The sequence below is a fragment of the Harpia harpyja genome, chromosome 11, assembly GCF_026419915.1.
Source record: "Harpia harpyja isolate bHarHar1 chromosome 11, bHarHar1 primary haplotype, whole genome shotgun sequence".
Taxonomy (NCBI): Eukaryota; Metazoa; Chordata; class Aves; order Accipitriformes; family Accipitridae; genus Harpia; species Harpia harpyja.
The window spans coordinates 12149510-12163044 of NC_068950.1; the positions used below are offsets into that span (position 1 = coordinate 12149510).

The 13535-nt window shown below is 38.6% G+C and overlaps 1 protein-coding gene across 2 annotated transcripts in view; it reads left to right on the forward strand.

Moving 5' to 3' along the window:
- RGL1 (ral guanine nucleotide dissociation stimulator like 1) overlaps positions 1-13535 on the forward strand; it is an 82797-nt gene that overhangs the window by 15971 nt on the left and 53291 nt on the right. For both annotated transcript variants that reach the window (XM_052801604.1, XM_052801605.1), the window contains exon 3: positions 11578-11786. In XM_052801604.1, the coding sequence (XP_052657564.1) occupies positions 11578-11786 (209 nt within the window). The remainder of the gene's footprint in view (positions 1-11577; positions 11787-13535) is intronic.

Genomic DNA, 13535 nt, shown 5'->3' on the forward strand with positions numbered 1-13535 from the left:
ATCAAGTGCAGAATGTCCTTCAGTTGTTTATAGTATTCATGTGGATAGAACTTACTAGATGAGGTTGGTAATGTTTCAAAGCTTTGTTGGTGTTGGGATGCAAATGACAGGTCAGTACACCCTTCAGGATTAACTGTTGTCTTCAGTGCAAAAGAGATTAGTTAACTAAATGCTCCTGAGGTGCATTTGGAAGCCAGTTTAAATATTACATGCAAATACAACAAGAAAATTATTAGGAAGATATGCCTACGCATCCTTTTGTCTATTTGCTTGGTTTGTAGTAATCTCTGGCTCTACCTGCAGTGTGTTTTGTATTTTTAGAGTAGAAACCCTTTAGGGCAGGGATGGTGTCTTACATTTTGACATGGCAGCCATTGTGCTGCTGTTGGAAATGTTTCATAAGTAACAATAACGTATTTCATTTGGAGGTCAGAACTTACGCTTTTGCATTCCTCCCATTGAGTGATTCAGATTGATTCTGGCTGTGCTTTCAATCTGCTGGCTCCCTGCAGCACACAAAATGTGAATGAACTCTTGCACACTTACTTAAACCATGAGGCTTGAATTCTTCATGCAAAAACAGTCATTTTGTTCAGAAAACATCAGGTGGCCATAAAGTTAGAACAGGACAGAGAAGAACAGAGATATGCTATTAACTCCTGGTAGGTAATTAAACAACAGCCCCCCCCCCAAAAAAAGGACAGTAAACATGGACAACTTCTGTTTTATCTTTCAGCCTGCCATTTTTCACTCTTTCTTTCCCCCTTACTTGTAAGCTATACTTATTTTGCATTCTGACTCAATACTTCCACATAATTATGTGTGTGTTTTGATTTGTGTCCATTGCCTAAGGATTTAAGTTCAACTGCAACATAGCGTTCTTAAACTGAAATACAAATGTCTGCAGTGGGTTCAGTGCCAGCTCACGCAACCCATGCTGCTTTCTGCTGTGTCAAGAGAGATGGGTTAATGGCCAGGTGCTGTAGTTACAAGAATGCAGTAATTTGTGTAGGTATGCAGTATGTTTAGTTGTCATATGCTTATGCAGTCTGTCATACAAAATGCAGAATTTGTCATAGAGAAGATACCTATAGAATTGGCACAAGGCTGTTGCCATTGCAGGTGTGGTCCATACAGACATGCATGTAGTCATACATAGACACTCCCTTTATATGTGTGTGTATGTGTACAAGAGAAAAATCCTAAGCGATTCCATGACTGGATCCCATGTGTTGTCTAGATAATATAGTAAAAATGCAGTTTGGCCTGAACTAATGATTGAACTAATGTTTTTGGACTCTTTCAGCACTTAAATAAATGTTCAAGCTGGTAACTCTTAATATTAGGTAACATTAGCTTACTATTACTGCTTTTTCTACTCAGACCCCACCCTGGAGAGGTCTCTTAGTTTCAAAACAAAGGGTAGTAAAAAGCACAGCCATTGAAATGAAGTTTATAATGCAGTTTAGGTATGTATTCATGCTGTGGTCATAAAAATGGTTACTTACTGTTAACGTAGTTCTTTTATAAAAGATTAAAAAAGCTTGGCAATAGAGATTGCTCACAGTAATTATTATGAAACATGTAACAACATTTCCTGGATGTTTTTTCTTCCACAAAAATACCTTATGTTTCAAGTTCAGTTTATTTTAAAATCTGAATCAGTCTTCTACTAAATATTTTCTCCCTTGTCAGAATGCATTTAATCTCCCCGCACCTACAGTTTTATTTTCTAGCTATTCATACTATTAAAATCGATCACTCTTGCCTCGTTTACACTGAGTGCAGTAGCAGTTTACACTGATTTCCTGAGTCAGTGTAATTTTAATTTCTGTGTACTGTTTGAGCAAGCTTTACAGTGTGAAAGGAAAGCCAACAATACAATCAGGATGAATAAAACCATTTTGGGTTATGTAATATGCATTCATGCTACTATTATGCAACAGAATTATTACTTGTGGCATCCTTAAATCCATTTTGAGTTCAGCAGTGTTGCCTGCTGTCTCATACAGGACATTCTTTGTTTCTACTGACTGAGCAGAAAGTGATGATGAGCTCCACAATTAAATTAAATTACATTCCTGGAAGGGGAGAAAACAGTGTGACTTTTCACAGGAAAAGTATCAAAATTTTTGGCTACCAACAACATAGGTACTGGTGAAAAATGGTCTTTACGTTTCTGAATGGTCAAAATACAATTTTTTCATGTTGATCTATAATTTTCATAAAATGGCGTGTCTCTTGCCATATTAAATCTGTCTGACAGTGTTAGTGGTAATATCAATCATCCCTTCTCCTTGCTATATTTGGTGTTTATTAAAAAATGACAGCATATTTTGTTTTAGCATTTTTCATGAAAGCACAGCAAATGGCTTTACTAACCAGTGTTTCACAAACAAAATTTGTGTAATAACTTTCCTCTGATATTTCTTAGGGTAGGCATAGAGTTGTCATCTCTAACATCCAGGCAGCTTATAAATATGAGGATAATTGAGAATTTTCAACTTCTGTGAGGTGGTGATGTCATCGGGCTGATACCATAGCAGTATGAAGTGGCATCAAAATTCAGTTGTACTGGAAATAACCCTGTGATGTCTAGCCTTGTGTCAAAATAATCAAGGGACATATAGCAATAAAATAGGGAATTAGGGAGATGGGAGTGGACACAATATTAAAATTGCAGTTATGCAGTAATTGCAGCACAAGCATTGAGGTGGATGAGACCAGGAGAGAAGGCTTGGGACAGGGTTACATACAAAGACTTGAAGGACAAAGCTTTCGATTTCAAGGCAGACTATGATTTATTTATGGATTTGGACAATGACTTTAGCAGCTGTATTTTTTATATCTGGGAGGATATTGATGTGGGTGACATGGGGAGAAAGGTCCAATAGTGTAGGCCTTTGAAATCTAGATTAGTTTAAAATAGGAGAAAGTATTCTGTGTAGAAGCCACAGTGTTGTCACGTGTCATTGAATCAGGTAACCTGACTGCTTCTAGCTTATACAGTCTGCCTTGTATAGAATTCTTTAATATTTGCATACAAAAGGAGTCCTGGAAGGACAAAAAGGGACTAATACGTGCTTTTAGGTCAGTAATTTTTCATAAGCTGCTGAACTTATTGAAGTGAGGAGGGTAGGTTATTACCTGTGCGTGTTCATGTTTGTTAGAAATGCTCTTCAAGTTGGGAAGTTGGCATGGCCTTAGCCATTTATGCCATGTTTTCAGAGTTTACTTATCTCTTCCGTAGGAGATTTACACACCAATAAGTGAATTCCATTATGTGTATTCAACCTGGCTGCTTACAATGCATATCAGCGTGCCATGTCGTTTAACAAAAATATCACAATTTTTGACAGTATTCTTTTTTCAAAGTATTTGTTTGTACCTTGGTTTGTACTACTGCTTGCTTGCTGTACCTTTAGTTGTTGGCTCATGACAGTATTCTGCAATCGCTCAGTAACAGTGCAAAAGCTAAGGCCATGTGAAGGTGTCTTCTGTTGAACACTCTGGTGTCTCAACCCTATATTAGACCTAAACTGACTGGTATTGCATGACACTGGCAGGTGACTCCTCCAAAGACGGTAAAAATGCATGAGGAGGAACTGGGGAGAAGTTTTTATTTTGGTAAGAGACAGTTTGTAAGGTCTATGGGGAGCTTGAAAACAAAGAAGTGAGTTGTGATCTGGCCTTTTGAGCTGAATGCATGGATTTGTCATGTTTTCAGTTCCCATTTTTAGCTTCTGCCATCTGCTTCTTGCAACAAAACTGGGTTGGTTTGGTGGTCTTCTACATCTGCTATATGGACTCAGTGTAGAGATGATATTGCTTAGTTTTATAGAGTACTTGTCATCTGTGGACTCTGAAGTACTTGTAGAGGATGTTAGTGTTAACCTGCCCTTCCATAGCTGGAAAAACTGAGGCACCCAGGGGTCTTGCATATGGCTCTACCCAGGGCTAGTATTACCATGGCTTGAATTCCCGGAGTGCTAAGGCTCTCTTGAGCCACCTTTGAGGACTTCCCAGGAGGGACTCTTCTTCCTGCAAGACTGTCATCTGAAAAGCCAAACTCCCTACCATCTACAGTCAACAGATGTTCTGCTTTGTGCAGCTAAAATTTCTGAAATTTTGAAATTAGTTAAAATCTGTGAGCAGAGAAAATAGTTGCAAAGGTCGGCCAGTAGTTCTGACTAAACTTAGTGGTGGCCAGTGTGCAATCTGATTTGTCTAACGTTTTATAGACATGGATGATATTAACTTCTGGGGTGGTGAACAGTAGAAACATTCTGCTTAATTATGCTGTGTTTTCAGATAATCATAATTGAGGCTTGCATTCTGTATGTAAATACAATATTTGCTGTGCTGTGAGCTTGAACCTCTAAGTGTTCCTCAGATGGAAGGTGCAGTATACCTATTATCATAATCTATAGTCAGGATTACTGAAAGCTGTTTCAGAGTCAAGTGAAGTATTTGACCACATTTTTGTACTACTTTTCCCCAGTCAATACCCCTTCCTTTCTCCTTTATGGTTCCTAGTAAGTAACTCAGCCTGGGAACTGTAAGCAGGCTTTGGCACCTGCAAACTTCCAGGACAGACTGGAAGCAATGAGGGTTTGGGGAGGGTGGAAGGCAAGTTAAGATAAGGATTGATAGCAGAAACAATAATTACAATTTACTGTTTCTAGGGCACAGGGGAACTGCCCCAGCTGCCTATTTCCCTCTTTTAGGCACCCTCTATAATCCATACCTGTAAAAGCTTTTGTTAGTTTTGACAGTTAATCACTGACTGTTTTATTCAAGTCCACAGACTCCATGTAGAGCTCTTCCCTCATGGAGACACTATGTAACACATCCTTCATCTCCAAGTCAAAATATTTTACAAAATGGGCTGATTTTATTGCCAAAATGGGCAATAAAACCTATTTCCTTGCCTTCATTCTGGTGCTCTACTCACTTAGCTGTTTATTATTTTGAGTATTTATTTACTGCTCAGTTTGGTGATTGGACATTTTGGTGTTCCTATGCGCCAAAGAGAGAAGGATGCTGAGTTTTACAGAGGTAATTCTCTTCTAATACAGAAGGGCTTTGGAAAGATACTTAATATGGGACACATTTGTTTGGTGGATTAGAAGAGTGTTTCTAGTAAACGTCATTTGATGACAGCTATTCCTCAAACAATGCAAGATGCACATGACTAAGAGTCTTACCTGACTTATTGGTTTCTTTTTCTTGCTTTTCTATTTTAAATTCGGAACTTGCTAAGCTTCAATGTCTGATCAAAACCACCACAAGGAATATTTATACATACTGACGTATTATGAAAATAATACATCCCCGGCATACTTAAGAGAGAACAAGATTGTGGTGAACTGTAGAACTGTGAAAGACGACAAACAAAAATGAAAAGAGTTTAAGTGATCTGATGTTTCAGGTTCAGCTGACACAATGAAGACAGTAAGTCAGGCAAGAGAAGAGGGTGGGAGGGCTTGTCTTGATTGTGTTAAAAGTCCTTCTAGCAAGAGGGGTGAGAGTCAGAATGAGAAGGAACTTTTTGTAGGTAGGAAGCAATGAGAAGGTGAGTGCCTAAATCATACAAGATAGCTAGAGATGGAGATTTGGGGCTAAGCTGTTGGGGCAATTTTTGGCCTCTTTAAAAAGCTTGTACGCTGCTTAGTGAACCTCTCAGAGGACTTGATTCTCACTGAATAATATGGCTACATTCCTTTGCTGCACAGATGCTTCTAAGAAGTGGGCCAAATTCAGAGAAGGAATTTATGTGTTCCCATGGCTGAATAAGTTTCACCATTTGTAAGAGCTGGACAATGCCATTTTAATGTAGACCTCTTTGAAGATTCAATTTCTTAATGCACTTGCTTAAACTCCTTTGGATGCATGCAGTGAGAGGGATGTGTAAATTAGGCTGCTTTACTTTTGCTTTGATTCCTTTAGAGCTAGTCCCACATAGTTCACTGATATCCAAATGAGTCTAAATTTGCATAACTTCAGAAGGTGTGAGAATGCACAGCTCAGTACCATGGCATGCACGTTGTTTCTTATTTTCCCCAGAGTGGCTTTAAGTAGCTGCAAGGTGCCTGAGTGAAAGGGTTCTAACTGAGCAACAGCATTTGTGTAAGAGGCGCTTTTTTTTTTTTTCTTTTTTTACCTCTAAATCTGACCCACAGCTTTTGTTACTGTTTGCCAGCTCTTCAGACAGATACCAGCCAGGCTGTGAGCTCTAAGGATACAAGAAAATGAGAATGCCTTTTATATAATGATCATGGAATTAATTGGTCCTGGAAACTCTGGGTTGCTGCCAAGAAAGGTTATTTATGTGGTAAGAAAGGAATGGAAAAGGGTGGAGCTTTGGAAATCCAGGAATACCCCTAGCTGTCAGATTATAGGAAAGAGCTCATAAAGTTATTTTGGCTTCTGAGTTTGGTGCAGTCAACATGCAGAATTCTGATTTTCAGCAGCATCCAAAATAAGGAAATGGGAGTTAGCAAAGTGGAGAGAGCTCTGTGGAGAGCTCCATAGTCATTTTACTTCCAAGTGCACTGTACAATAAAAGCAGCCACTCTTGCAAAGGCAAGCTGCCTGGAGTCTGCAAGCTGCAAGAGATCCTACCTCTGGCTACCCAAATCCTGCATTTCAAGCCACAGTTTCCTAGAGTAGAAATTCTGCTTCAAAAATCTCATGCAAGCTGTTTTCCAGGCTGACAGTTCTGCAGAGTGGAGGACAAGGACAGAGAGGAGAGTGGTGGGATACAAGGCTCTTAAATACTGCCGGCGTTGCAGAGCTGATTGCAAGAGCAAGTGTGGATGTGTACACCTGGGGCCTACGCTAACAACACTTGAAATACTTGAGACTTAATTTGATAAGCTTTGTCCAGTCACTGCTCTTTTTAATGTGAACTGTTATGTGGTATCGTTAGCGCAAAATTACCACTTTTCACAGAGGGTTGTTTTTGGTTTTTTTTTTTTAATTGTCATGTGGTGTGGACGGGGATGAAGGGGCGTGTCAGGACAATGTGTGCAAGTTTGAGTCAGTTCAGCATTATTGTCAGCTGCCGTGGGTTTTATCTGTCAATATACCTACGGGACAATCTTGCTTTCTTCCTTTTAAGGGGAGCAGGCTCAATTATAGAGTTCATTAAGATCTTTGTTGAAAGGGAAAGCTATGTCAAATGAGTTGTTAATATCTTTGCATTTGTTCTTTACAAAAATACTTGACTAAAGTGATGTGTGACTACATGTTAAATGAAGGATACCCTAGGTTTTTCTTCTCTCAGACTGGTGTTATGGATGCTTGTATTTCTGGAGCTGTTGAAGCTTAATCATGCCATGATTTCTTTATATCCACCCCCCCACCCCCCCCACCCCACCCCCCCCGGATGAGTGTAGATATTAGATATTAAAGGCTTATGCTGGAGAGCATGTGTGTAAGAAAGCAATATAAAAAAAAAAAAGGGCAAAATCACAAAAAGCATCTTATTCCTGCTTTCAGAAGGTTAAAGCTGATTCACATTTAGGCAAACAGTGAAATGAAAGAGTCATTCTTGATTAGAGTGCCTTATTGTTAGTTAACTTATAAGTGACTGCACTTTGGGCTGTTTTATTCTGGCATAGGGTGTCTGTCCAGTAAATTAATAAAAATGTGTAGAGTGGAAAACTCCCCATCTGGAAAAGCTGTAAGTTTCAAGGAAAGTCAAAAGCATTTAAAAATCTGTCAAAATCAGTAAAAATTGAGTTTAAGACACACTAGTTAGTTAGGTACTCTTGAAAATAATTTTGCAGAACTTCTATACCACTTCTTTAGTAAAGTGGTAATGTTTTTAAATGACTAAGCCTGAAGAATATTTGATATCTCATTTACTTATGGTTCATCCCAGTTGTTTTCTTCCGATATTTTTTTTCAGTCTGCCCACTGAAAAACAATTACATTGATTTCATTCCATGATTCTCACTTTCAAAATCCCAACAGATAATATTTGCATTGGAAAAAAACCTGCAGACCAGTGTTTTTGGGGGTAAAAGTGATTGTTTCCAGTGATATTTGTGAAATAATGACTACAATTCTGTATGTCGTTATTTGGGTAGCAGCCTATTTTTGTACTATTCAAAATTTGAGCTTTTTTTTTTTTTTCTTCACCCTGAGTCTCTACTCCCTCCTGCTAGGATGTACCATTAATTTAGGAGGTGGTGGAGTTTATAATTAATTTATAATCCCATTGAAGGTTAACAGGTAGTGTTTGTACCTTTGGCCCATGAGGCTGTGGGTTCTAGATCTGTATTTTGGCTGTCAAACTGAGTGAAATATCTGGCAACTTTGTGTCATGTGGAGGTTTTTCTTTATTTTCCTGTCATGGGTAGGTAAAATGGCAAGTGTATCTTGGCCAGTTCTTGCAGAGAAGGACTGATGGGAAATGGAGATTGTGGTATCAAAGGTTGCACATCATGTCTCACGAGATTCATAAAGGAGTATTGCTTTTACACACGTAGTAACCAGCTATGCTGGTAACAAGCTGCTTTTAACTTAGGACTTGCTTACTCAAGCCCTGTATTGGTGGCTGTAGCAGAGAGAAGACATCTGTTGAATATTATGCTCATACTCGTATCTTTTCCTCATCCTGCAATTGTGTGCGTGGCTATCTTGCACTTTCACAATGCCTTGGTGAGTCAGTAAGATTGTGTGTGGGTTCAGGAGCCAGCCTGTATGGGGCAAGGTCAGGACCTCAATTGTAACCAGCTTGGAACCGAATTATAGCTCCTTCAGTACTGGGCATCTGCAGCTGGTTTTGGACTCAGTTTGTGTTTGAAGGAAGTTTTTAGCCTGAATGTTTTTTAGTCTGCATGGAGCTCTCCTGTTTCAACAAGAACTGTATACATGGGTAATGTTTTGGGCTGTATAGCTGTAAGATGATCGCCTTAAAAGAGAGTGGGCCCCTCTGAAGGTATAACACTGCAGAGGATTAGTAAAGATGTTAGAATTACACCAGATCAGTACCCGCACAACCTCAAAAAATAAGGACTTGCAAGAATATACCTCTGTTCAATCTTTCTACATTTGCTTTTGAAAGATGCTGTCTATCTGGTAGGAAACTATTGGCTCATCAGTTACACTTGCAGATTATCAAGGCCATAATCCACTGCCTGAAAAATCAAAGTCAGACTGTTTAAAAAACCTAAAAGAAATCAGACTATAAAATGCCACATTTGTTTATTTTCAGCCTTGTAGAGGACCAAGAAAATCTTACTGAAGCCCTGAGATGTTGGGGTCCAGCACCTTTGTTACGCTGCTGGATGAGTTGATAGGAGAGGAACAGAAGGAGCCAGAGAGCCTTTTTTTTGTTGTTTTGATGCACAAAACACTGCAAAACTTCTAGTGGCTTTAATTGGCACCACATAACAGTGATCACTGTGTGCCCCTGTCAAAACTTGCAAAGAGCTTTAGGAATATCTTTTAATAGCAGTAGATACAGTATTCCTCTGAGCAGACAACACAAAAACAAACATGAAAACTCTTTTGCCTTTGGGTAGCCTGGTTATGTCAGTGAAGAGATGGCCTCTTGATTAAATCCAGACTGAGCAGTTTCCTGTTAGCATGCTAACTCAGCCCACAATGTCTTATTCTGAAAGTCTGTTATTGAGCTCGTCTGCCAAGTCCTTTTTCCTTTTAAACTTACAGGCAGAATTGCTGAAATAATACAAATACAAACAATCCCTAAAAGTCTCTTAAAATGATTTCTAGCAGTTTAATGTTTTGCTGACAAACTCAGTTTTAGATTTTCAGAGTTTGGGGTTGGTTTTTGGTTGTTGGGGGGTTTGGGGGGGGGGTTTGTTTGTTTTGGTTTTTGGGTGTGTTTTTGTTTTTGTTTTAAACATTCTCCCAACTTGATGTCTTGGGGAAGTTGCAGTGTTGCAATTAATGGAAAATTTTGTGCATGTATCAATCTTGGAAGCAGATTCTGCCCTGGTTTGGTACACAATCACCTCAGTGAATGAAAGGTTTTTACACACACTGAGTAGAACCTGGCCGCAAGTCAGTACATCGTGAGCAGGGCAATCTGCTGGATAGAAAATTAATAGTTAAATACAGTGGTGCAGACTTTCTTCCCTGTTTGAAAGCAGTTGTATTGTGTAACTAGTTATTTTCAAAAGTATGTTTTAATTGTAAGAGGAAAAGTCAGCAAGAAAATTAATATGGGGGGGGGCAAGTTTTACTTAGGGAAAATTTGAATGGAGGAGATACATAGCGGTGGTAACAACATATCCTTTTAGTGTTTCTGTAATGGTGGTGTTATATATAATTCCAGATACACCTTTAAGTCAGGTATATAACAAATTATACATGTTTAAAACAGCTATAAGATCCGTGAAAAAAAATTTTGCAAGTTACTCATGGTTGCAGACGCTCAGACGGGCTCAAGCCATTTCTTTCTCTGAAGGAAAATGACTTTTTTGTTGCTGGAGTTTTATTAGTGCTGGTTATATGTGAGTATAGTGATTAAATAGCGATTATACATGTCATGTAATTGCAGTCAAGGTAAAAGAGCAGGTGCGCCACAGCACATTTTCCTCAAGCTGAGGATGCAGTACGTCAGTCAGTTTGGTCCCCATTAAACAGCAGCAATGGAAGGGGAACTGTACGTTTCCCCATGCTGCTTCTGTAGAGTTCAGCCTTTTTTATGTTAGTGGTCTGAATGTTTCTTCCCAGAGACATCCAGCTGAAAAGGTAGAGAGAAATTTTCTGTTAGATTGCTCTTGTTGATGTTTTTTATTTATAATCCCATTTTTAAAGCTTTTTATCACACCCAATTAACAAATAAGTATTTAAACTAGTCACAAAAATAATTTTCTGAACTGTCCTCTAAATAGTGGCAGAATTTAAGGGGACGTTTCTAGTTATTTCAGACTTAAAGCAGGCCGTAAGCATTAAAAACAAATGCTGTTTAAAAAACACACACAGCCTCAACGCCAAACCCTGGATTTGTTGACAATATTGTGCCAAATGGAAACTGTAAGAGAAAATTGAAATGTTATGATGACATGTTTGCAAGATGACTTTGACACCCTCCTTGCAAAAATACCATGAAATGTTTCACATGTGTTCATGACCCTAGGTTCTGTGTGGCAACCCAAAGCTGGTATTTTCAGCAAGGGAATCACAAGTGCTGATGCTAAAGTTGTGGTCAGTTTTCATGTTTATTCAGAAGTTAAGCGAGACACTGAATCACCACTCTTGTTCCCTCCAGTACTATTATTATTTGTGGGATAATGGATTTTTCTTTTAGAAAATAATATATGATGGGATCATAAGATAACTTGATAGCAGTTAGACTATAAAATATTTTGTGGAGAGTATCAGAGAAATATCTTAAAGATAAACTTGCTAAAAACCTCCGTTATTTGATACAGCATTCGATGTTTGGAGAGCCAAAACTGACAAAATCATTTAGTAACTAAAGATGGACTATTTCTGTGAAAAGATGGAATTTAATCTGTGTTTCATTGTGAAAGCTGTGTCGGGGATCTGGCTTCTGTCTGATTTTTGTGCTTTGTTTTTGTTTCAACTTTGTAGGTTGAAGGGGACCAGTTACCTCCAGAACATACTGTCAGCCAGTACGAAACATGCAAGATCAGGACAATAAAAGCAGGAACTTTGGAGAAACTTGTGGAGAACCTTCTGACAGCTTTTGGGGATAATGATTTTACCTACATCAGTATCTTTCTGTCAACATACAGGGCGTTTGCTTCTACTAAGGAAGTACTGGAACTTCTCCTCGACAGGTAAGAGCCAGTATATAACGGAAACTGAGCCATCGTTTACATGACAGGGGGATGTTGTCAGGAATTTCTTTCATTACTTTTAGTGGACATGAACTTATTAACCCGATGGACAGATGTCAAGAATACTGCAAAATTCAGAATTTCAGCATAAACATAAAATCCGTAAATGCATGCTGCCCACATCCCAACTCTCATTAAAGCATAGTTACCAGGTGGGGAAAGTGTGCCATGTTTGACTGCTAAGGAACCAAACTGGGAATGACACAAGAACTTAATATAGCTTCCCCCCCCCCAAAACCAGAATGCATGGGCTGCAAAGTCCTACCTAGAATAGATTCCTACGTTTTGCTGGATACTGATATTTTCAGACATAACTCTCCTGTTTGGGGGCTGCTGATTTGAAACAGGGATTGTGCAAACATAAGAAAGAATTCACTAGCCACTTTTATTACTTCACGTGAACATGCAGTCATAAATTTTTGCAGACAGCACAAGAACTGCTTAATGTTATAAGAATAGCTTTTATGGTAAGACTGCTATATCTGTATAAATGCTTAGAACCCACATCATTAGTTTCCTCGCCCTAAATTCTGAGACATGACTGGGTCAGAGGTGATCTTATTTTGGGAGTATCATATTTATTGCATTTTCAAACTCAAGTGATGTACAGAAACAGTTATTTTGGCATATAGTAATTAGAACAGAGGAGTAGTGTAAGAACTCCTAGGTTTTAATTTTGTCTCTCTCACTAGGTAGATAAGGAACAAGGCATGGATGAATTATCTGTGTTTTTCTTTTGTATCTGAAAAGGAATATAATACCACTTGCTTTGTAGGAATCTTATGTGGCTCAATTAGTAGTGATGTTGAAATGCCCAGCTGCCAGTCCTGCTGTGATTGTAATAATAGCTGTGGTTGCTCAAGTGCAGTAACTTCACAGCCAGGTAAGAAGTCGGATAAAGAAAGAGCAGCCATCCTGGGAGCAGACTGTACAGTTAGATTTACTACTGTGAGCTTTACCTCTCAGTCCATACCAATTCTGACATAGAACATGAGGAGCAATAAAAATTGACAGTGCATATATACAAGAACATAAAAATGTTGAGGAATTCCTTCTTTTGAATGGATAATTCTTTCTATACCCTCAGGTTTGGATTCTATGTTTTGGACATACATATCTTTGAAGAATAAAATATGAAAGGACACCAAGTTTGTGTGGATTCTACTAACTTTAAAGAGGAGCTGTCTTGCCAAGTGACAGTGTATCATGAGAATCTCTTGCTTCCTAAGCAAGTGAATTGCCAAAAAGCCACAAATTTATAGGAGAAACCAACAGTTGTATGCATGTACATTGTCACTTCGGCCAATAATGCTTCATGTATGATTTATTTTACTTACTTTTATAAAGACACATTTTTAACAGAAAAAGTTGGAATAAATAAAATAGTAGCCTTTGCAAGGATACTTTGCCCAAAATGGCTATTTTAAATATCATTCCCCGAACAGTGCAGTTTTTATGGCTCTGTGTTGGTGGATTGCCCGACTGCTCTTTCAGGGTTCTTATGTATTAATTGACGTGTATCTGGGGAAACTTTCTTTCTGTAATCAATGAGAACTTGCGAGTAGCTTAAATAATGTGAATCAGTCAGTCCAAGGTGCCTCTAAATCCGATGATACACACCTTGCTTTTCAGTTAAAGGCTCTTAAGTTGTCTTGAAGTACATTCATGTATCCCATTTAAATGCCCAGA